Source organism: Balaenoptera borealis, assembly GCF_965194805.1.
Source record: "Balaenoptera borealis genome assembly, chromosome: 5".
In the NCBI taxonomy this organism is placed as follows: Eukaryota; Metazoa; Chordata; class Mammalia; order Artiodactyla; family Balaenopteridae; genus Balaenoptera; species Balaenoptera borealis.
In genome coordinates, this window is record NC_138862.1 from 96693861 (window position 1) to 96719017 (window position 25157).

Below are 25157 nucleotides of genomic sequence, written 5' to 3' on the forward strand. Positions count from 1 at the left end.
GGAGTAATGGCGAAGGTCGCCACAGCCGGCTGGTTCCGGCGCTCAGGGTCGCGCGGCGGATCCGCTCCCGGCGCAGATCGTTGGCGGCCTGGGGCGGCTGGCGCACGCGCGCGGTCGTCATGACAACGCCGCTGCCACGGCCGGCGGGATGCAGCGAGCATGCAGCAGGCCGGGCCTGAGTCCCGGACCCCACCTTCCGCCCCATCTGCGACCCCTACTCCGGCGTGGGCTGCGGCCGACTGTAGCGGTAAGAAATAGGGGGTCCTTTGGCGCCGGCCTGGCCCGGACGAAACGCGCGAGGGCCGTCGAGGGCAGGCCGATTCCTCCGAGCAGACTTCGGGCCAGAGGTGGTCCGGCGGGAGGGAGCCCCTGGGAACCCCAGCTGTGGCCGGAACTTCGGGGCGCCCCCAGACGCAGGCGGGAGCGGAGCGCCAAGTTCCCGCAGCGGGTGCGCAGTTCGCGCGGTGGGTTGTCCTGAAGTACTAAAGTGGGTGTCGCTTTGCTCTTACGGTCTCTGAGAAGGTTGTCTGGATATACTTCTTGGGCCCCTTTTTGTGCAGTCTCCAGAGAGCAGGGCCCAGGTGGGCGAGAGGGTCTGGAAACCGCTCTTTGCACCTCTACGCCAGCTCGGTTTTAAGTATTTCTGCACCCATGAATTATCCGGTAGCAAGTTAAGTATAGTGTGAACGCCCTCTCCCTCCACCATTTCCATTTTGGACACTTGTGTTGTACATATGAAATTGTGCCAGAAGCCTTCGTATTCCTCAAAGCACCATGAGATGAGCATTGATATACTCTGCTTTTAGCATAAGAGGAAATTTAAGATCGAAGAATTTAAGTAACTTGTTCAGCCCACACAGACGTTCTGGGTAGGCACCCAAGTCTGACACCCTCAACCCTTGGATTTCCCAGTACTTGGCTGTTCCAGTATAGGAGGGCATTGGGAACCACCTCCAAAATGAGCCCTTAACTAGAATTTTTTAAGCAGGCTGTTAAGTAAAAATTATTTGGAATTCAAGACTCAGGTGTGGATTAAAAATGAAATCTAGGTTAGAGTCTTGACATTTTCTTGTGTAATTGGTTATTCCTAGGTTTTGCTTTACACTTTGCAGACTGGTTTATTATTTTCTCCTAATATGAATACACTATAGGAAATAAATTATTGGTGCCATAGAATCTTGACATACAATACTTAGGTGAATTTTAAATAAAAGAGACAGTAGCAGAAAGATATAGCTGAAGCTTTAAAATAATTTACATCCATGGCCAGGTAATTAAATACAAATATTCTTGTAAATTTCTTTAGCTATATTTAGCTTGTAATCTAAGATTCCTTCATGTCTGCACAAAAACATGACTTGTAAGTCTGACATCTGTCTGCATGTCCTGGATACGGTTGTGCCAGCTGAGGGCAGGCAGAATGAACGTCAGAGAAATTCTCAGGGCAATCCTCTCTTCTCTTTAATGACACACTTAAGATCGTTTAAAAATCAAAATGGAGTAACTGTGGTACAGGCATGCAAAATGGAGCCAAGTGGCCACTGTGGATATGATTTCAGATGCATTCCTTCATCACTGAGAACTTGGATTTTCTCTGAACTGTATCAGACTCAAGGACACTACCAGCTGTTTTCAAAACAGAATCTGCTAGCAGCTGCTAGTTGCAACCTTGTAGTTTCAAATTAGCCCCCACCTTTGCAATTTTGTAATCGTTTCAGACTCCTAACAAATCCTTGCTTACCAAGCACCCTTACGTCTTGCCAGCTCCAATGCTAATTCTTGACAAACAATTTATGTAACCTTGTGGGTTTTTTGCCTTTATAAGCCTCCACCATTTTGTAGTCTGGTGGGACACAGTTCAAGTGCTTATTGGATCTGTGTCTCCTGTGTTGCAGTCCTAACAAATCCCAAATAAACAAGTCTTTATTTCAATCAGGTCTCTATTTCTGAAATGTTGTTTAACATTTTTAATACCGAGGAAAGTAGTAGCCAGAAGAGAGGAAAGAAACCCAGTGGGAGCCCAGCTCCAGGAAGTAAATCCGTTTGAGATCTACTTGCTTTGTTTTCTTTGAGGACGCTAAACTAGCATTTTTTGGATTGCATTCCATTTTAACCATGGTCACGTAAGTCCTAAGTCTGGGAGCACTTTTAACCTCCCTCCCCGCCAGGCTCAACAATCTGAGGAATCTTTGAGCACCTGAGAGTTTTAAATGTCCTGAGAAGTGTTGTAGATAGGAATCTGTTTAGCATTGTTCAATTCATCATTTCCCAAACTTATTTGACAGTAAAACATATTCTATTTAGAGCATCTTTGATCATCTTGTAGATTAGTATTTCACAGAACACAATTTGGGAAATATTGTGCTAAAGTGTTATTTAAATACGTGAAAATTTCCTAAAGTAAGTGAAAGATTTCTTTAAAAAATTTTTTTAATTGAAGTATAGTTGATTTACAGTGTTGTGTTAGTTTCAGGTGTATAGCACAGTAATTCAGTTATACTTACGTATATATAGGTATATTCTTTTTCCGATTCTTTTCCATTACAGGCTATTACAAGATACTGTGCTATATAGTAGGTCCTTGTTGTTTATCTATTTTATATCTGGTAAGTGAAAGATTTCTTATGTACATCCATCCACAAGACAGAAATTATGCTGACATTAAAAATTTTCAGAGAATATCTAATGATATGGGAAAGCTGCTCACAATGTTAACTGAAGAAAAAAAGGATATAGAAAAAGAAAAATAATAGGGAGGAAATACCCCCAGACCTCAGTTGTGGTGGTTCTTTGGTAGCGGGATTGCTGATGAATGTTTCTTTTCTTTTCTTTTTTTTTTCCTTTATTTTCTTTTTGATATTGAAATTTCCAAGTTATCTGAAATAAGTGTGGGTTAAATTTATTTATTTATTTATTTGGGCTGCACTGCAGTTCAGTGAAAGCACAGAGTCCTAACTACTGGACCACCAGGGAAGTCCCCTACATTTATTTTTTAAAAGTTTATTTTAAAAAACTATAAGAAAAGTTTATCTGCTTTCACTTGTGTAATATGATGTTCCTCATCTTAAATCTTGTTTTGCACATTTGTTTAGCAAACTCTTTAGTTCATGTAGTGCAGAAATCCACTCAGCAAATAAGATCTTTGGGATGTAGAGACTTAGAGAAGCTGGATCCTAAAGACCTCAGGCTGATTGAGCAGTGAGATCTCTGAGCGTGGACTCTTAAAGAGACATACCCAAAAGGTAGGACAGAAAATACAGACAGTGGTGTGTGCTTCTAAGAAAAGTGTCAGCATACCTTCTACCCAAGAAGGCCTGGGCCTCAAAAAGGGTGCTTTTAGAGTAATAGCAAAGGGGAGGGGGGAGGGATAAATTGGAAGACTGGGATTGATATATACACATTACTGTATGTAAAATGGATAACTAATAAGGACCTACTGTATAGCACAGGGAACTCTACTCAATACTCTGTAATGACCTATATGGGAAAAGAATCTTAAAAAGAGTGGATATATGTATATGTATAACTGATTCACTTTGCTGTACACCTGAAACCTACACAACATTGTAAATCAACTATACTCCAATAAAAATTTTTAAAAAAGTAATATCGAGGGCTTCCCTGGTGGCGCAGTGGTTGAGAATCTGCCTGCCAATGCAGGGGACGCGGGTTCGAGCCCTGGTCTGGGAGGATCCCACATGCCGCGGAGCAACTAGGCCCGTGAGCCACAACTACTGAGCCTGTGCGTCTGGAGCCTGTGCTCCGCAACAAGAGAGGCCGCGACGGTGAGAGGCCCGCGCACCGCAATGAAGAGTGGCCCCCGCTTGCCGCAACTAGAGAAAGCCCTCGCACAGAAACGAAGACCCAACACAGCCAAAAATAAATAAATAAAATAAACAAACTTGAAAAAAGGCCACAAGCAAAATTTAAAAAAAGAAAAGAAAAGTAATATCGAAAATAATAAGACCATTAAGGAAAAGTGCAGGTATAACAGAGGAACAAGTTCTTAACTCCTGTTTTGTTTCTGTCTTCCTTATTAAGGACTGGACAGGGAAAATCACCTTTAGAAAGAGGAACTGGAAGGCCAGGGTAGGTGAAGCGCTTCTGTGAGCTAGGCCTCAACTTGGTGTTAGGAAGAACAGACAGAGCTGTATTCAAATGCCATCAACGTGCATGGTATAGAGGGTCTCCAAGAAGCTTATTGGACTTGGTGATTTTTCAGATCCCTTCTGAGTTTAGACTCTATGATAAAATTGTCTTTGTTTGAAGCCATGATAAGCAACCTTGAGTCACCCTAACCCATCATAGCAGAGTAGGAAGAGACTTTGGAGTCAGTATGATTCTGTACTCTGCCCTTATTAGCTGTATGATTTTAGGCACAATACGTAATTTCTCTGGACATCATTTTCCTCAGCTGCCAGGCCTGTTACATAACAGAGGTTAGTTCTCCCTTTGTGTCACTTCCAAGTTAGTGTCTGCCCACTCTTCAGTGGGTACTTCTATGGCCCTAGTTCTCCAAACAGCATTTTTCTTCTCTCCCATTCCTTCTTATTTTTCTTCCCTTTCTGTATTCTTAACGTCATCTCCTTTTCTTCACCCTGCCCTCAACTCTATACGCACACATTTGTATCTTTGAAAGAAGTCTAATTTTTTTCTGGCGGGGGGGAGGCTCCTGGGATAATGTATATGCGATGAAGGGTAATGCATTTATTTTTCAAAAGCTGCAGAACCTGTTGGCGGTCTACAGGAATATTATTATGAGCTATGTATGGAAAAGTCCCAGGAAATTAAACCTTTTATACTGCATATACTCCAAGAAGTGGACGAAGAAATTGAAAAGGGGTAAGGAAGACAAATACTTGATTACATCAGTAACATTCACTGATATTCATCTGTGTGAAAATCCTGGAACACTGAGTGATTTGAAAGCCATTTGCAAATGCTTGATAAAGGGGACATACTTTTTGATTCAGCATAGATGATTGACATGGTTAGGTCTTGGAGGTAGTGGAGTTTACTGAAAAATGACTAGACCAGCATTCTCCAAGTCTGGGTTCCAGATTTGTCCTTAACTCCTGTGAGCTGGGTTTATTTATGCAAATCATTGAAGTCTTCAATGTCATTATTTGTCAAGTGGGAATACTTTGGTTTCCTTGTGGTTGAGAAATTAAACTATGCGTATGTTAAAGTGCTTTGCAAAAGCTGTAGAATATTCAGTAGTTTTAAGTTACTTGATATAAATCTGTATTGTGGTACATACTTGGTTCCAGTAAATGCTATCCATGATGTTACTAAACATGAAGGAAAAATACTTTTATTTCTTTACTGGATTTTTTATATTTTAACAGATTGGTAGGAATCACGTTAAATGTTGCTGGTAACTGTCACTTAATGCCAGTAGAAAGAGTAACAGGTGAAGATTTTTGGATTCTTTGCAGAATTTTAAAGAATAATCCATATATTAATGGTATGTCTCCTTAAGAGTCATTCCTTCCTGCTTTCATTTTCCTGATTTTAAGTATTCATTAGAAGGAATATCAGCTTCTATTCATCTGTGTTCTTCAGGTTTGGATGTTAGATATAACCTCATAAGTGATGTTGGCGCATCCTATGCTGCAAAACTGCTTCAGGTATTATTTTACTACAAAATGTTCTTGGTTCATTTTTTTTTTCTCCCAGGACCCAGTTAAGAACCAGCCCTTTCTTTGGAACGTGCAGGGTTTCAGCACCCCTAGCCTGCTAAGCTAACCCTTTATTGCAGACTTCACTTTGTAGATACCCAAGCTGAAATGCTGTTTTATGGTTGCATTTTATTTAAGAAAGACAGTGTGGTCCACCAATCAGAATAAGTGTCGTTAAAGAAAAGGCTTTGTTTCAACCTCAGAAGATTGGCACATACGTATGTATGTCTGTATTTTCAGTTAAAATAAAATGTTTAAAGCAGCATATATCATTTTTTATTCTTCCCTTAAATTGGCTTTTTAATTTCCTATTTGTTCCATTCTCATCTGCTACAAGTGCTTATAATGAGCTTAAAATGATCTTAAAATTCTCATGTCCATGAAATGGCACACAATGTAAGGACAGAGTGAAGATTAAAAAAAAAAAATGAAGTAACCAAGTTATTTTCATCAACCACAAATAAAAATGCTGCAAAAGCATCATCATCAAAATATTCTTAGTTCTGTTTACAGTGAAATCACCTAGTCTAATCACACACACACAAAATACTAGTTTTGCAAAATGTCAAGTGTCCTGACTCTGTGCCATATTTATAACACTTGAAATACACTAAAAACCCATTTGTGGGAGGGAGGGAGATGCAAGAGGGAAGAGATATGGGAACATATGTATATGTATAACTGATTCACTTTGTTATAAAGCAGAAACTAACACACCATTGTAAAGCAATTATACTCCAATAAAGATGTTTAAAAAACAAACAAACAAACAAACAAAAAAACCCATTTGTGTATTTGGTCTCAGTAGAGCTGGTACCTAGAGCCTCCTGAGTCATCTTTTGCAAACTTATACACTATGGTTAAGTACATAAAGCACATCCATACTTTGAATCATTGATCAAAAATGAATATAGTTCTTTTCTTTATATTGCCATTATATTTGTTTAAATGATCATGTTGATTTTTTTCCTTAATGGTCCTTTCTTTTGCTGGACCTTGAAATTTCCTGGTTATAAAGAATTTTTTTGGAGGTAAACACTTTTACTTAAAAAGCAGCTCTTATATATTATTGATTTCTAATAATACACATGTAATAGCTTCTTTTCTCTCCTTATTTTAGAAACAACATAATCTCATTTACTTAAACCTTATGTTTAATGACATTGGGCCTGAAGGTGGAGAACTGATTGCTAAAGCACTACATGTAAGCATTCATATACCTCAAACTAACATTTTATTTGGGAATTTTAACTTCTTTAGTTTTAGCTTGGAACCAACAGAAACAAATGTTAATGTCAACTTATTTTAATATTGTACGAATGTATATTTTTTATTTCACTTCAATTTATTAAAATCTGGACATTACATGAGCACTTTTGAACTCATTTTTAAAAATAAACAGCTTTATGGATAAACCATAATGGAAAATATAAAAAAAGACTGTATATATGTGTATAACTGAGTCACTTTGCTGTACAGCAGAAATTAGCACAACATTGTAAATCAACTATACTTCAGTTAAAAAAATAGAGAATAAAAAAATAAAGAGCTTTATTAAGATATAATTCACATATACAAAATTTACCCTTTGTAAGTGTTCAATTCAGTGGTTTTTTAGTATATTGAATACAGTGGACCCTTGAACAGCACAGGTTTGAACTGTATGGGTCCACTCATATGTAGATTTCTTTCACTAAATACATGCTGCAGTACTACACAATCCACAGTCAGTTGAATCTGAGGATGCAGGACCTCGGATACAGAGGGCCAAATGTAAAGTTAAAGTCATTTTCAACTGCACAGAGGGTCATCGCCCCTAACCCCTGTGTTGTTCAACAGTCAGTTATATTCACAGTTATGTGACCATCACCACTATCACTGTTTTTAGAACATTTTTCCCCCAAAAAGAAGCCCTGTACCCGTTAGTAATCCCTCTCGGTGCTTTTCTCTCTCACTCTCCAGCACCTGGCAGTCACATCTACTTTCTACCTGTAGATTGCCTATTCTGGCCATTTATAAATGGAATCGTACAGTATGTGGCTTTTAGTGACTGGCTTAATGCTTTCAAATTTTATCCATGTTGTAACATGCTTCATTTCTTCTTCTTGCCAAGTAATATTCCATTGTTTGGAAATATCACATTTTGTTCATCCATTAGTTAATGGACATTTGGGTTTCCACTTTTTGTCTATAATGTATAATGCTGCTATGAATATTTGCACACATTTTTCTGTGCATGTATGTTTTCAGTTTTCTAGGGTACATACCTCGGAGTGAAATTGCTGGTTCACTTGGAAACTCTGTTTAACATTTTGAGTGACTGCCAAACTGTTTTCCAAAGTGGCTGTCCCTTTTTACAATTCCACCAACAATGTACTGGTGTTCTGATTTCTCCATATCCTCACCAGTACTTGTTATTGTCTTTCTGATTTGAGCTATCGTAGTGGGTATGAAGAGGTTTTGTGGTTTTGATGTGTGTGATTTCCCTAATGAATAAAGATGTTGAATATCTTTTTATATGCTAATTAGTCATGTGTATATCTTCTTTGGAGAACTATCTGTTCAAATCTTTTGCCCTTTCTGGAGTCCCTTATTAGATACATGATTTGCAAATATTTTTGCACATTCTGTAGGTTGCCTTTAACTTCCTTAGTGGTGTCTTTTGAAGCACAAAATTTTAAAATTTTGATAAAGTTCATTTAATCTATTTTTTCTTTTGTTGTTTGGCTTTTTGTGATGTATCTAAGAAGGCTATAACTTCATGACTTTGCCTAATCCAAAGTCATGAAGATTTACACTTACATTTTCTTCTAACAGCTTTTTGTTTTGGTTCTTTCATTTAGTTCTCTGATACATTTTGAGTTAATTTTTATATATGAGGTGAAGTAGGAGTCTAATTTCATTCTTTTTCATGTGGATATCCATTTGACCCAACACCTTTTGTTAAGACTGTTCTTTCCCCATTAATTTTGACATCCTTGTTGAAAGTCAGTTGATTATAAATGTGAGGGTTTATTTCTGTACTCTCCATTCTATTCTTTTAATCTATATGTCTATCCTTAGGCCAGTCTCACAATATCTCGACTACTGTAGTTTTGTAGTAAGTTTTAAAGTCAAGAAGTGAGTCCTCTTTGTTCTTTTTTCAAGATTGTGTTGGTTCTTCTGGGTCCCTTGCATTTCCACATGAATTTTAAGATCAGTTTATCAATTTCTGCAAAAAATGCAACTGGGATTTTGAGAGGGATTGCTTTAAATATTTAGATCAATTTGGGGAATAGTGCTCTCTTAAGTCTTCTGATCCAGGAACATGGGATGTGTTTCCATTTATTTAGGTTGTTTTTATTTTATTTTTTTTAATATTTATTTATTTTTGGTCACACTGCACTGCATGTGGGATCTTAGTTCCCCGACCAGGGATTGAACCTGGGCCCTCAGCAGTGAGAACACGGAGCCCTAACCACTGGACCGCCAGGGAATTCCCCATTTATTAGTTCTAACAGCTTTTGTTTTGTTTTGGTTTGGGTTTTTTTGGTGGATTCCTTAGAATTTTCCACATATAAGATCATGTCGTATGCAAACAAGAGTTTTACTTCATTTCCAACCTGGATGCCCTTTTTGTTTCTTTTTCTTGCCTAATTGTCCTATCTAGACCCTCCAGTACAATGTCAAATAGAAGTGGTGAGAGTAGACATCCTTGCCTTCTTCCCACTCTTAGAGGGGTTTGACTTAATTTTAAAGATAATTATTTGCACTTATATGTCCAAATATTTATTCACTAGGACAATGAAATGTCTGTAATTTTGTGAAAGATTTATCAAAAGAAATGAAATAAGAGAAGGAATTAAACTTCGCAAATGTCTGAGAAATTGTATCACTTTCAAAATGATACGGGGGAATGTGAAGTGATTGCTTAATGGGTACAGGGTCTCCTTTAGGGGTGATAAAAATGGTTTGGAATTAGCTAGAGGTGATGGCTGCACAACACTGCGAATGTAGTAAAATCCAGTGAATTGTACATTTTCTTGCTTATTTTTTTTCCTGCACCGTGCGGCTTGCGGGATCTTAGCTCCCCAACCAGGGATTGATCCCAGGCCCTCGGCAGCGAGAGCACGGAGTTCTAACCACTGGACCGCCAGGGAAGTCCCAAATTGTACATTTTAAAATAGTTAATTTTGTGTTATGTGAATTTCATCTCAATTTTAAAAGGTGGTGTAATTTTCTTAGAAGATAAATTTATAGATTTTCTAATGAAAGGAAAGTTATTAAAATCTGCTTCATTTACTGGTCATTATTTTGGTATCTATTTCCTGGGCATTCTTTCTACTAAACTATTAAACTAGATTTTTATCTGTTATGGGAAATTGAATGTTACCTTTAAGGAATATATCTTCTATCTCCATGAAAAACTGATGAGTCTGCAAATAGTAATATAGTCTCCTAACTCATGTAATCTAAAGAGAATTCTGTGGGTTAAAATTTTAACCAAGTTTTGCCTCTTTTCCTTTTCAGAAGAATACAACTCTGAAGCACCTAAGAATGACTGGAAACAAGATTGAAAATAAGGGTGGAATGTTTTTTGCTGCAATGCTACAAATGAATTCATCCTTAGAGAAATTAGATGTGGGTGACTGTGATCTGGTGAGTTAAATTGGGTATGAGATAGTCACTCAGATATTGGATCATTCTCCCTGGAAACTAGCATAGAGAAGTGTCAGAGACCAGCTAAATGACAGTTTATGAATGATTAAGCTTGTCTCTAAGGTCTAATATCAGAGAAAATATTTTTTTAAAATAAGCATCAGATTATAATAAATAATATTATGGAAGACTACCCAGTGTAATAAAAATATTCCTAAACTTCCATCTGTTACCCTTCTTAACTTGTATGGGATTTTCTAAAGAAGAAGATTAAGTTCCTTTTAATTAAATAAATACTACTTCATTCGTATAATATAAATTTTTTACTTATGGAAACATTTTGCAGTGAGTAGTTATGTTATAGCATAAAACCTAAGGTTATGCTAAGAGCTGCTCTGAGCCTTCATCTGGACTGATAATGAGAAGTCTGTCTGTTCTGCATGTCTTCAAATTCTAGGCTTCATTTTCTCAAACATGCCTTCAAACCTTCAGGCCTACTGTTAGGAACCTATTGTTAATAGGTTAATGCAAAATTACTGGGACAGGAAAACAGTAAGATGGGCCAAGGAGGCTCTTTGGGGTAATAGGCTCTAAAGCTTAAGAAGGGGGTAGATGCAGCCAGTATGGTCTTGGGAAAGCATTAATTCAATATACAGTTGACTCTTGATAACACGGGTTGAACTGCTGGGGTCCAGTTATATGCAGATTTTTGTAGTAAATACTACAGTTGCTACAGGATTCAAGGTTGTTTGACTCCATGGATACCAAGGTACACAGTTGATCCTTGACCCTTTAAGGGTCAACTGTGTATTGTCTACACATACCAGTCACAATTCTAGATTCTAAGGATATAAGAGTGCATCAGATATGGTCTCTGCCCTTATAAAGGTTATATTTTAGTTAGGAAAACATCAGTAAATTAGAGAAAAGTGCTACAAAGTTGGCAAAGTACTCTGATAATGGGCAGAAGGTAATAGGCATGATAGGATGGTTACCCGAACACCTGAGGAGGTCATACTTAGGAGTTGTGAAGGATGAGAAAGAGCTCCCTTGAGGAGGGTCCATGGCAGAACATTCCAGGCAGGGGGTCCAGAACACACAGACTCTAAGATAGTGCTTCCCCAAGTGTGGTATGGGTAGCATACTGACTGACATAATTTGAGGTAATTTTAATACGTATTTGTTTTTACAAATGCTTTCTATTTATTTCAAGGGATTGTGGCTTTCCATTTATGGTAGTGACACAGTTTTAAAATAAATATAAAGGAAAAAGTGAGTTGATTTAATGGAAAAGTATTAGGTAAATAGTAAAACTGATACTCAGATATGGCAAAAATCATGAGGGGAGTACATGAATGATGAAATACTGAGTCTGAGAACTACAAAGCCAGAGTAGCTACACAAAGGGAGTTAAATGCAAATTATGGAAAGGCTTTAAGTTGAGGGGTGACATGATATGATTGGTGCTTGTAAAAGATCACTCTTGTTTCTCTGTGGGGAATTAGAGGGTGGTGAGAGGAAGCCCACTGACCACTTAGGCAGTTTCTGCAGTAATTCAGGTGGGTCATGAGGACTGGCGTTGGGGTGGTAGCTACAGAGATGGACAAATTTGAAACATCTTTTGGAGGCAGAATCTGTAAGACTTGCTGATCAACTGATAGAGTAAGAGGACTGGTGAAGTGGAAGAAAGCCCAGGTTTTCTGGCATAACAACTAGATGTGTGTGCATCACAGAGATGGCAGAGGACTAGGCCCTTCCAATAAGGTAGAGGGAGGCCTGTGGGAGCAGTGAAAAATGTGATTAGTAACCCTTTCCTGCCACAAACACACACTTAAAGTACTAGTATGAATGTAAAAGAAAGCTTGCATTAAGGATATACACTATATGTAGTATAGAGCCCTAGCTGGGATCCACTTGTGTGTCTGTATTTCTGTGCATCATGTAGAACCTTGAGGGCTTAGGAGCAAACCTAGAGGTAAACACCGGAGGAAATGGATACTGAAACCTTAAGAAACTCCCCATGTATGTTATAGATTTTAGGGCAGAGAGAAAATAACACAGTAACAATTCATTTCTGAATTTGATCAACCTACCATTGAAGGATCAACCTACAATTTTGATTTGTCAGAATCCAGATTACTGATCTTGAAATATTAGGGAGGTTAATTTATATACTTTGTCAGTTTCCTTAATGAACTTACCTGTTTTTAGGGAATGCAGAGTGTGATAGCATTCGCTACAGTCCTAACTCAAAACCAAACAATTAAGGGATTAAACCTAAACCGACCTATACTGTATGGTGAACAGGTATGTATTCAAAGTGAGCAGTTAATAAGGCTACATGTGAATAAAACGAAGGTACTACTTACTGAAGGTTATGTCAAGATTCATGAATGCATTGTATTTTTAGAACTGTAAACTACTGTTTACAAAGAAAAACTTGAAAGGAAAATTTTAAATTCTCGGTAAGAGTTTTATAAATATGGTTTTAGATGTTGCTTATTTAAACAGTAAACATGTCGTCTATTTTTCTTATAAACTCATTCTCAGTGAGTAAACCTGTGAGGGGCAGAGGACTTTAAGATGAAAGCATAAATGATTAAAGTTTTAAAGGCTGGAGGATTATAAGAGCCCAGTGTGAACTGTTTTGTGATTTGTTTGTTCTTGATGTGATGAACCATTTACATTTTTGAAATCCTGAGCAATAACGGCAAATTGCATATGAATAGCAGTCTGGGAGGTCTGGACTTGGTGCTTCAGGTAAGCTGCATGCTAGAGACAGAAAGATGGTAAAAACATGGTTCCAACTCTCAAGGCTTCTCCTTGCCCCTTAACATTCTTTTAGGTGGCTCTCCTCTCTTATCAGCAAAATGCTAGGGAATAAGAACTCGTTTTACTATTGGTCTAAACAAAAACAGAATATCTACTAAAAGAAAAAGTTCAAGGACTTTGGTCTTTAAATCAGCTACTTCACTGTTCTCCATTAGTATGAGTAATTGAGAATTAACCATATTTTAAAAATATTTTTCATATTTGTAAGTATATTTTGCATTCGTTGTCTACATAGATCTCTCCCTTTGAATTATCTCTGTACTTTCCTGTATGAAAAATTTTGGAATTTTACATCATGTTAATTGCTTCATGTTTACAAATTTAACCTCAAAAAGACAACCAGAATCCACAAATAGAAGAACCTACTTTAAAGACCAGCAAAATACCTGGCTCAAAGTAAGCATTCAGTAAATTGCTTCATTCCTGATTCTTCACTCAGTAAATATTGGAATGCAACCCTAAACAAGAAACAATGCTGGTGCCAGGGATAGTGTCAAAGCACACAGCCCTCGTTTTCAAAGAGCTTTTTTTCAGTCCACACGGAGGGAGATCCACAAGTCTGGAGAGTGATATGCTCAGGGTGCCTTGGGAGCAGGAGAAAAGACAGAGAAATCAATGCAGGGGGATGAGAGGTGGCAGGGAAGCGTCTCAGACTGAGGACATGTTAAGAGATTTGAAGGCTGAATCAAAATTTTCCGGATTAAAGCCCTGCGGAAGTATGTTAAACTGTATGAAATTGCATTCGAAGCACAATTCCTCTTTTAAATGTTCAGTGGTGTCATTACTCCTAAATCCATCTGAGAATAGTTATTGAAAGCCCAGCGCCCCCACTAGAGAAAGCCCGCGCGCGCAGCAACGAAGACCCAACACAGCCAAAACATAAATAAATTAAAAAAAAAAAAAAAAAAAAAAGCCCAGGGCTCTTTCTCAGGCCCCGGACCTTGCTCTTAGCCTGGTGCTTCTGGTCAGTCAGCTAGACTAGCCTTTCTGTTCCTCTCCAAGGCAGCCGCCCCCTTCTATCCCTGACAGTACTAGTCTCTTAAGTGGTTGTGGAGTAGAATCCTCTTGTGCTTCCTCATACTTGCTGTTCCCAAGTACAAGCCAGCAAACCTGTTTCATTTAAGGGTTTTACTGTTCATTATCTGGGGAGCTTGGAAAAACGCTGATGCTAGGTGCCACCCTAGGCCAAACTAAGCCACAAACTCAGTGAGTGGAGCTAAAAAAAAAACCAAAAACCCAAAAAACAAAAACCCTTTACTATTTTTGATACTAGTTCCCTTTCTTAATAAGGATGGTCCCTCTTTCAAGTTTCTTGACCTAAAAATGCAGTCAAGGGATACATCATATCTGTATTGAGTATGTCCTCTGTTCCAGGCACTATGCAGACCAATACTGGACCCTCCTCAGTGGTCAGTTTTCATTTAAGATTTCAGACTTCAGCTTCCCTCTGGATATGTATTTTCAGTGTCAAAGCAATAACTTAAATCAGATACCATATTATAGAGTATTGAACAATAATAAATGCTTTGTGGTTTTCTATAGAACACTAATTTTGTGCCAGGTACTTTTGTTAATTTATTTACTTCTGTGAGGGAAGTAAAATTTTACCTATTTTATATAGAAAAGGGAACTGGGACTCAGCTAGATGAAATAATTTGCCCAAAGTGATAAAGTTAGTACAAGGTAAAGCTAGCATTTGGACAGTTTTATTATAAAGCTCATGTACAATCTGCTATTGCTATGTGATTTTATTTAACTTTTATTTTTTCTCAAAGTACTTTTAGATAATTCGAGCATATATGGCTATCCATGATCAGCATTTCCAGTGACTATAAAACTTATAAAAACAGCAATAATGCATCAGGACTTATCATAAAATACTTTGGCCCATTTATTTTAAGACGTGCTTTGATTTTGTTAAAAATTTAAAGTACTTGGTGTTCAGATCCTCACTGAGGTTACATACCTTTTGTCTGGAAGCAGCGGAGGGAGGGAAGAAGGAAGGAAGGAAGGGAGGGAGGGAGGGAGGGAGGGAAGAAGGAAGGGAGGAAGGGAGGGAGGGAGGGAAGAAGGAAGGGAGGAGAGGGAGGGAGGGAGGAAGGAAGGAAGGAAGGAAGGGAAGGAAGGAAAGGAAGGAAGGAAGTCTTCCAGTTACCAGCAAACAAGAGTAAACCATATTTATAAATTTGGGATGACTTTCCAAGGGGAACTGGATATATCACAGGGTGAGTGTATTTTAAAAATAGAATCATGAGGGCTTCCCTGGTGGCGCAGTGGTTGAGAATCTGCCTGCTAATGCAGGGGACACGGGTTCAAGCCCTGGTCTGGGAAGATCCCACATGCCACGGAGCAACTAGGCCCGTGAGCCACAACTACTGAGCCTGCGCGTCTGGAGCCTGTGCTCCGCAACAAGAGAGGCCGCGACAGTGAGAGGCCCGCGCACCGCAATGAAGAGTGGCCCCCGCTTGCCGCAACTAGAGAAAGCCCTCGCACAGAAACGAAGATCCAACACAGCCAAAAAAAAAATTAATTAAAATATTAAAAAAAAAATAAAATAAAATAAAAAATAGAATCATGATGGGCAATGTCTTTGTATTTTGTCTAAAAACTACAAAGAGTGGCGATCAAGAGCAAAGTTTAGAAACGTATGTAACGGGCAAGAACACCTTGTCTTGAGAGGACAGCAGTAAAGGGGTTTTCATGCTCAATTTTTTTTTTTTTTTTTTTTTTTGGCCACACCGTGCAGCTTGTGGGATCTCAGTTCCCTGACCAGGGATTGAACCTGAGCTCCAGCAGTGAAAGCTCTGAGTCCTAACCACTGGACCACCGGGGAACTCCCTCATGCTCAATCATGGGACCAATTATTTTGATTTTTTTTTTTCCTGCTGAGATGATTGTTGCTTTTTTAGTAATGATTTTTTTAACCAGCCTCTCTTAAATCACTTAGTCACTGCACTTTACAAGTGCCTGCTGCCTGTTTCTAAGACAGTAAAGATATTTGTGGCAAAATGATTGTTTTAAAAAGCCATGCCAAACAAATTGCAAATAGTAGACTAATAGTCTTAACTGATAAAATCTTTTTAAAAAGCTAATTTAAATAACTTTGCATGTTTGGAATAAACATGTACTGCTTCAAAATTATATTCTAGAAAAAAGACTATCTATTTTTAGGAAGAGTCCACAGTTCATCTAGGCCACATGTTGAAAGAAAATCAGTGCCTTGTTGAACTACACATGTGTAAGCATGACATAAAAAACTGTGGTATGAAACAGTTATGTGATGCACTGTATCTGAACAGAAGCCTACGCTACCTTGATGTAAGCTGGTAAGTTGATAACTTATATATTAATTCAGGAGTTAAATCATGGGAATAATCTCTGTAAATATTCACTGTAGATAAAATTCTTTGTTAGACACTAATTCCAAAATTAGAAAATGCAACCATTGTTGTCAACTTTTTATCTTGAGCCTTAGTATTTATTCGGCTTATACCGATATAATAACTTGAGAGCAATTTAAATATGTAAACCAGAATAGAAGCAACATTTTATGGCAAATTTTTATTAACTTTTTTGGAAATTGAGTGATTAAAATAAATCTTAACTAAAATAGAAAGTACTTATTACTATATAAGTTTTCAAGCATGCTATCTCTATGAATAAAAGAATACTTCATATTTCCAAATATAACTACATATTTTTCCTTTCCCAGCAATAAAATAACTCAGGATGGAATGGTGTGTTTGGCCGATGTACTGAAAAGCAATACTACCCTGGAAGTAATAGATCTTTCTTTTAACAGAATAGAAAATGCAGGAGCAAACTATCTCAGTGACGCTCTTGCTTCACACAACAGGACTCTTAAAGCGTTAGTATGGTTTTATATTTAACCAAAATAACAGAAAAACTTAAATTTTTTAGAATACTAACCTTAAACCTCTTACCTCTTAAGATTCATGGTGAAATATGAAAACTCAGTTTCTAAACTGACATATTAAGTTACAGGAAACATTTCAATTTCTTCTATTTTTCAAAAGTAATGTCTTTTAAAAATTAGATTGATTCTAGTTATGACTGCTTAAAATTAATGAGAAAATTCTTATTATTTTATCCTGAATTCTAACAGAAAAATTATAATCATTCAATATGATCAGGACTCTAAAATAAGAATGAATCAAAGAAGAAAATATTACTTGGATGACTTTATCTTGAAAAATATATCTGTAATCCACCCCAAACCTTTACTGAATAATAAATAGAAAACAATAGACTGTTTATTTCCAAAATGTAGGTAGCTCTACTTAGGTACATGAAGTATCCAATTAGGAAATTAAGTTTCTTGGATTTTAGGAATTATTAGGTCAATATTTTGATTATACATTAAATGTATTTAATGCTAAGACTTAACACAATAAAATGTGTGTAATAAATGCTGTTGCTAGCTTACGCATTCTCTTTGTGGAACTGTTGGTTTCCAGGGTTATTACTTTTTGGTTTTCCATAGGTTGTCAGTGGTAAGCAACAACATAGAGGGAGAAGGACTTGTTGCACTTTCACAATCAATGAAAACAAATCCCACACTCTCTAATATCTACATTTGGGGAAACAAATTTGATGAAGCTACACGTGTGGTAAGTTTTTTTCTTCACTGAGGCTTTTTCTGGGGTTTTCCCTATAACGTCAGATGTTATATACAGATGCCTTAGACATGATTACAAAGTGTAACGAGACACTGCAGTTTTGATAAATTTTAATGTTAAGTCCTAAGAATTAGCTACTGGAAAGTTTTGTGGTTGAAATAGGAAAAGATATCAAGTACTACATATTAGTATAAATATCACTGAATTACACAGTCCCAATTTCTCCAAAGTTAAGTTTTTTTAAATTACAATTGTTGATTTATTTTAAATTTGCTGTGGCACAATCTCCAATCTGCTACCCAATAATTAAACCAAGACACAGAATTTGGAGAGATATAGTAAAAGCTGTCAAAATATTTGGTGTGTTGCTTATGTAAATACAGAGAACCCTTGATACTACTTTCAACACAAAAAGCATAGTAACAAATAGTTTTCATTTGGAAAGAAGAGAAAGAAAAATAAGATGTTAGGGGACTTCCCTGGTGGCACAGTGGTTAAGGGTCCACCTGCCAATGCAGGGGACACGGGTTCGAGCCCTGGTCCACGATGATCCCACATGCCGCGCAGCAACTAGGCCCGTGAGCCACAGGTACTGAGCCCGTGTGCTGTAGAGCCCGCGAGCCACAACTACTGAGCCCACGCGCAGCAACAAAGACCCAAGGCAGCCAAAAAAATATATATATAAGATGTTAGAATTCTCAAAAATTGCCAAAAGACTAACCAGAATTCTATCACTAAAAAGGCTAATAAAATGTACACTATTAAAAAAAAATCCTTGATTTCAGAAAAACATCATATCCACATTCTACACACTAGAGGCTGAGTTGGAATTACTAATGACAAGCTACAGCAGAAAGCAGCTAGACTTTTGAATCTTTTACTGTCTAATTTCTGCCTTTCTTTATAATCGCAACCTTACTGATAAACTAGTTTAACATGTTTGTACGACACTTTTATGTAGATATCAATGATCCATAAGAGATATACAAAGAAAATTCTACAATGAAGAAATAATTAGTGGCCAGCCAGGCCAGCATCTAATACTATGGGAATGGTCTCTCTAAGCCTAAATCTGTAGATTACCTTCAGGGGGTCCATGAACTCCATATAGTTGTATGCCAAAATCTGTGATTGTTTATTTTTCTGAAAAATGGATCCCTGGCTGTCATCGGATCTTCAAGGGCATATACAACAGCACTCCATCCTCATTTATGAGTCAGTCACCTTAGGACTTGAAAATTTTGACCATGAGACCTTTGGTTCACAAAATTGGTAATACATAGAATTGTTATCTCTGGGAGTCATGAAACAACAAAACATGCCTAATAATGTTAAAACGTAGAAATAAGTTTTGCAAGGTTGTAATTACATTGTGTGGAATTAAATGAATAAAAACTACAATGCCTGGAAAATATTAAAATTCAGCAGTGTTATTCAGAATATTTTATTTTAAACTATAAATTATCACATCTAATTTGAATGTTGAAATTTGTTTAAGCACTGTAAAATGAATAAACTATTTTCTTAATGATAGTTTTTCTTAAAAATCCTAGGCATATTCAGATTTAATTCACATGGGCCGTCTAAAATCAGACAATACAGATGTGGAGCCATTTGTGGTGGATGGACACGTGTACCTTGCAGAAGTCTCCAGTGGCCTTAAAAGGCATTATTACTGGACACCAGGTTATGGAGAAGCTTGCAGCCCATCATCTAATGCCGGTTTTACTCTTGTACCAGTAGGTCAATATCTATGAAAAACAAGCTTTAAAGTAATTTTCATATATTTGTCTTATTACTCTTCACAGAGATTATATTTTATTGTCTATTAAGTTTTCTTTCATAAATTAGAACAAGTAAAAGAGATACTAAACTGTGAATAACTGTCCATTGTGAAAAACTGAGTAGTGTAATTTTTTCAAAGAAATTTAGCAAAATAGGGACTAAAATTTGAACACCTGGAGAAGGAAATCAAGGAACTAATTTCTTTTTATAAAGAAAATATACCCCCTTAAAAAAAAAAAAAAAGAAAATATACCCAAAGAGTAAAGTAGCATACAAGGAAAGGTCATTATAGGTATCCTAACTGAAAGTTGTCATGAAGTGGTAAAAAGGTTTCAGGTGGCAGATTCCAGGGGCTGTCAAGGGGTTTAGAGGTTGAAAAAGTATTTTAGGTATTTTACAAATGGGTATTGATACAATTTCACAAATCCAGGCAAATATATATAAACATACACATATACAAATACATATAAATGTATACTTTCCAAACAAGTCAGTGCTGCCAGTGAACTTTTAAAAAAGATAATTCTCTCTTTTGGAGGTTGCCAATAACATTTTCATGATTTGATGGCAAACAATTACTGTTGTCTGTGGTCAATCCTGTTTTCAAATTAAAATTTCTATGAAGAGGCAATAGACACCACGATCCTTTGATTACAGACCCATGTTCACAAATTAATTCATACATACCACTTAACTGTTTAATCTGAATGATTTATTACTGCTAAAGCTGGGCAAAGTGGGAGAAGAAAAATTTTATGTGAACAATTTAAAGAGGTTACTTTAAGTTCTGCAGTCTAAATGTAAAAACCATCTATCTCTAAATGTTGAGAGGAATAAAGGTGATAGCTTTACAGTTGTCAAAGTATTGGCCTTCACTTAAAGTACTATGAATTCCTCAAATCATAGCTGTATTTATTCAAAAAATTTAACATTAAAAAAAAACCCACATCTGTTATTGTGCATTCCTTTAACAGATTAAATAATTAAGATAAATATGCCCTACTCACTACTTAATGATTTTTAAAGTTCAACAGGTTTTTCCTTATATTCAGCACCTCATACCACACTTCCATACTCCCTGGGGAAACTGGGGTAGTGGTGGTGAGGGGGTGGCACAGGTGGTGGTGGTGGTTATGAAATGGGAAGAACATCTGGATAAATTATGAGCCATGATTTTCACTTAATGTTCTAGAGTTACTGAGCCAGAAAAGACCTAAATGCCTTACCAAATCCATTCTCATGCTTTCAGAGAGATGAATTTGATTTTACTTAGTTATTAGCTTTTATCAAATTTTAGTTTCCAATGTTCTCTACATGTTTCAGATCTTACTTTCTTTCCACTTTAAGATCTCTCCTCTGCAGATATAAAGACTAGCTGTTTTTTACAAAGTTCTTTTACATTATTACATGCTGAATATAGCTAGAAATAATTAACTGTATCTAAAAAAAAAGTTGTATGTCCGAGGAAAGGCATGTCTATAGTGTTAAAAATGCAACAGGAAATTTAAAAAAATTTTGTTTTTTGATCAAATTTGAAAAACTGCAGAATTCAATGAGTGCAAGAAAACCCTGGTATAGGAAAAAATACAAACATTTCTAACAACTGTCATTACATTTGGAAAACATTAAGCTGGTGAGGAAATGCCACTCCTAGCAATTAGAGAGCCAATAAACTCAGACTTGAGAAACACTATGACAGACTTCTGTCACAGACACTTGAACATCTGTCCAAAGAGTAAAGATAGTTTAAACTGAAGATACTAAATGAGCATTTTTTAAAGTATGGAGCATTAGAATCACCTGGGGCAAATGTTAAAAATACAGATTCTTAGAGTGAGAGCTACTGAATCAGAATTTCCGAGGATAGTCTGGGGAATCCGCATTTTTACAATCCAGGTCATCTTTAATCTCGCTGAAGTTTAAAAACCAATGCTCTGGTTTTCTCATTCTTCAAATTAGTTTCTTTCATATATACTTCTTTTAAATGGAAGTATCTAAGTAAATAGCAAGATGAATTATCCCAAAGCTAACCCATCTGTGTTAACCAGGACCCAGATAAAGACAGTAAATGCCATAAGCTTCCCCAGAACCACCTCCAACCATCTTCCAATAGACAACCACTATCATGATGTCTAACATCACAGAGTAGTTTTGCATGTTTTGGAATTTTATATAAATGGAATCATACAGTATATATACGCTTTGTGTCAGACTTCTTTTGTACATTGTATTAGTGCACTTCATTCCTGTTGTTTAATGTAGCAGTGTCTATTCAGCTTTTACTGTTTTGAAGTATTCCATAATATGCTGGATAGTAGAGGAGTCCATAGGATTCTGAAAGAGATACTCCCAGGCTAGGACACAGCCGTATCAAAGTAAACCTTCCTAATGCAGTTTGCTTTCCCAAGCTACTCCCTGTCCCTCTGTGCTACAGAGGGGACCCACAAGTTCCTATATTCTCCCAAGGGGAGACTGACAAGGTAGCTGAGTGGGAAGCAAATAGGTAAATGGGAAGTAGGCTTATCTGGAGCCTGCAGTGGAGTGGCATGTGCTAAACCTGCAACCTGACTTACACGGGGCTGCTTGAGACATTTTTGCAGAAGTCTCAGAGCTCTCTTCTCCACATCCAAGAGAACTAAGGTGAAGCCAGGTCAGCCAAGAATTACTGGGCTCTGACCAGGCTAGGAAAAACCTGATCACATATTTTACAAGCTGTTGCCTATTGCATGAGAGGCCAGCAGGATGCCCAGAGAATAAAGAGTGAAGACAGTGTCTTCCCTGATGCCATTTTGTCATGCAAGCCTCCTCTCCTCCCCATATATGTGGACAGCATTTTAGAGAGAAGACAAAGGGTAGAAATAAGACAGCAATTTTCAAAATGTTTAAGCACTACCTTAAGATATTATAAATTCTAGCTGCTTTATATCAGATTAGGTTTTAAAGTGCCTAGGACTAAAAGTTAATTTTTTTCCAGACTTCCCACTGGGTGCGAGAGTTCTGTAGGAAAATTCCACTTCTTCTGCACATCTGAATTGTAACGAGCAAATCTGCAATCATATACATGTTATACATTTCCTTCCATTTTCCTCTTAGCAATCATCCTTTAAGATCCAGCTCGAATCCAGCCTCATATTACAGTGTTGCAGACTCTATTATGCTCATCATTCAACAAAGTTTCAAGTTTGAAGCAAAAAAGCAAGAAATAAAGTGGTTTATACCTTTTAGATATTTGATAAAATGATCTTGTTTGCTGTACGCACTCTGCTTTTCAAACTAAATGGTAGTATTCATTATGTCTTATCTACTACTCAAACCATAGCCACCTGGGTTCTACTCCCACTATTATTACTGCAGCTGCCTTTCTCAGGGGATCATGCTCCAATTACCCAACCCAATTACTCAACCCAATGTTGTCTTTGATTTGCATCCTATCTAATTTCTCTGTACCACGTGATCAGTACAAAGCCACTTTTGTCTTTGTGAAACTTGCATCACCCTGGTTTTCTTCCTATTATCACTTTCCATCTCCTTTTCTGTCTTTTGCTCATTCTTAAAATGCATTTCCCCCAAGATTTTGTCCTCATCTTTTGTTCTTCTGTACCATCTCCCAGGGTTGCCTAAATCATTTCTATCACAATAATTATTAGCCTTATGCTGCAAGATCTGTATCTCTAGCTTTAATCTCTGTTGGGTTTCAGTCCCCATTTCCAACTACTGCTAGACATTTTCACATAGGTATCTCACCACCGATCAAATTCAGCACATACAAAATAAAGTCTTCTCTTCCATAAACCTCCCCCTTATCTTCCCTAGCAGTTAATGGCACCACCATATACTCAATCGCTGAGGATCAGAACTTAGGATTCTAAGTTGAAACTGCCTAACTAACTACACGCAACAGAAACTGACTCAAGCCTGCTTAAGAAAAGGTGGATTTAGGGAATTTACGGGTTCACTCCCTGCCTGGGGAACTAAGATGCTGCAGGCCGCGCAGCACAGCAAAAAAAGAAAAGGAAAAAAAAGAAAAGAAAAGGGGGCTTTACTGTAAGAATTTAATAGGCAAAAATCACTGGCATCCAGAACAAGGAAATGAAGCATAGCTGTGTGACCTCAAGAATGGGACTGCAAAGCCAGAAACCAAGCCACTTCTCTCACAGGGCCTCAGTCGCTTGGTTCTGCAAACCTACTTCATCCCCTTGCTTCGCTCTATAGATCAGCTCTCTCTGCTTCTTCACTATTTCCTTTAGACTCTGGCTTGCTTCAGTGACTCTGGACCAGATCTAAATGATCTTTTCTTTTCCATGTACACCAATACCTAGTAAGTCTCTGAATTTCACAGCTCAAATTCTTAAGAAAGTCGCTCAGTTTGGCCTAAGAATTGTTTCTCCCTGGTAAGGTGTTCCGTCAGCTGTGGTCACAAGTATGGAATCATGTGTTACAAATGAGGCTGTCTAATCCCTGCCCTTCAGCAGTCAACTGTAGTTGAATGTGTGAGATCCTGGATTATAAACATGGCTATCTAACCCCACTCTTTCAGCACAGGCTAAAGGTAGAGGACTATTTCAAGGTGGTATAGATACAGTGCTAGATGTGTCTTTGATTCCTATCTCTGCCACCACCTTTCAGACTTTCTGTCCATTCTCCCTACCTCAGTCAGCTGTGTACAAATTCCTCCCATTAGCCATCTCCTCTTGTTTGCCTATCCAGGGGAGTAACAGCCCTTTCTCTGTCCACTCAACTTCCATTGACTGCTCAGCATTTCCTTTCTTTCCTTCCTCCACTATAACACTTGGCATTCAGGCTTGTCTTTCGCACTTGACTGTAAACTTAAAAGAGGAGATTATCTTATTCATCTTTACAGCTGTATGTATTCTGATTTCAGTAATTTTCCAGCATTTGAAATAATGGCCAGATATTTTAATCCAAATATCTGATTCACATCCATGGTGTTTATTTCAGTATATTCTTGAAATTAAATACCCTATTTCTGAATGATTACTGTGTTTACATGATAATTATCTAAATTCCTTAAGCAAATACACCAAACCTCTGTTCAGTGAAGGGGGGCAGGGTTTGTAGAGGACAGACGAGTAGACCATATCACTGTCTCAAGAAATGCTCCAATAAGTAAATATCGGTATTGTTCATATATAACGAGTAAAAATGTAGAATTTACAGAAATTGCATTAAAGTACAATTTCTTTTTATTTGGTGGTATTTCTAACCAAGTTCTAAAGACTCAAAATCTCTGAGTAAAAAGTGAAAAGTTATATCAAGAGCTTCATTTATCAAGAGCCCACAGAGAGACTTCCCTGGCAGTCCAGTGGTTAGGACTCTGCACTTTCACTGCCGAGGGCCTGGGTTCAATCCCTGGTCGGGGAACTAAGATCCCTGCAAGCTGCGGGGCGTGGCCAAAATAAAAAAGAAAAATAGAGCCTACATATCACATATCAAGAGCCCAAAGGAAGAACAGCAAGAAAAGTTTAGGGTAATAGTTCTCAATGTTTGGTATGCATTAAGATCACCTATGGAGCTTTTCAGCATGTTCTGGAGATTGTCTGATTCAGAGGGCCTAAGGTGG

The 25157-nt window shown here is 37.5% G+C and overlaps 1 protein-coding gene across 11 annotated transcripts; it reads left to right on the forward strand.

The window, feature by feature from the left end:
* The first annotated feature begins 65 nt into the window (after positions 1 to 65).
* Positions 66 to 24571, forward strand: LRRC34 (leucine rich repeat containing 34). 11 transcript variants are annotated; one of them, XM_082394127.1, is made up of 12 exons: positions 66 to 247; positions 4722 to 4842; positions 5349 to 5467; positions 5542 to 5630; positions 6802 to 6885; positions 10191 to 10319; positions 12531 to 12626; positions 16323 to 16477; positions 16864 to 17019; positions 17656 to 17782; positions 19345 to 19530; positions 22670 to 24571. In XM_082394127.1, the coding sequence occupies exons 1-12, from the start codon at positions 160 to 162 to the stop codon at positions 22760 to 22762; spliced, it is 1443 nt and encodes a 480-aa protein (XP_082250253.1). In that variant the 5' UTR covers positions 66 to 159; the 3' UTR covers positions 22763 to 24571. The 11 variants fall into 11 exon arrangements, with proteins under 11 accessions (XP_082250253.1, XP_082250257.1, XP_082250256.1 ...); XM_082394131.1 differs by having other exon boundaries at positions 5566 to 5630; XM_082394130.1 differs by having other exon boundaries at positions 4728 to 4842.
* The last annotated feature ends 586 nt before the right edge of the window (positions 24572 to 25157 follow it).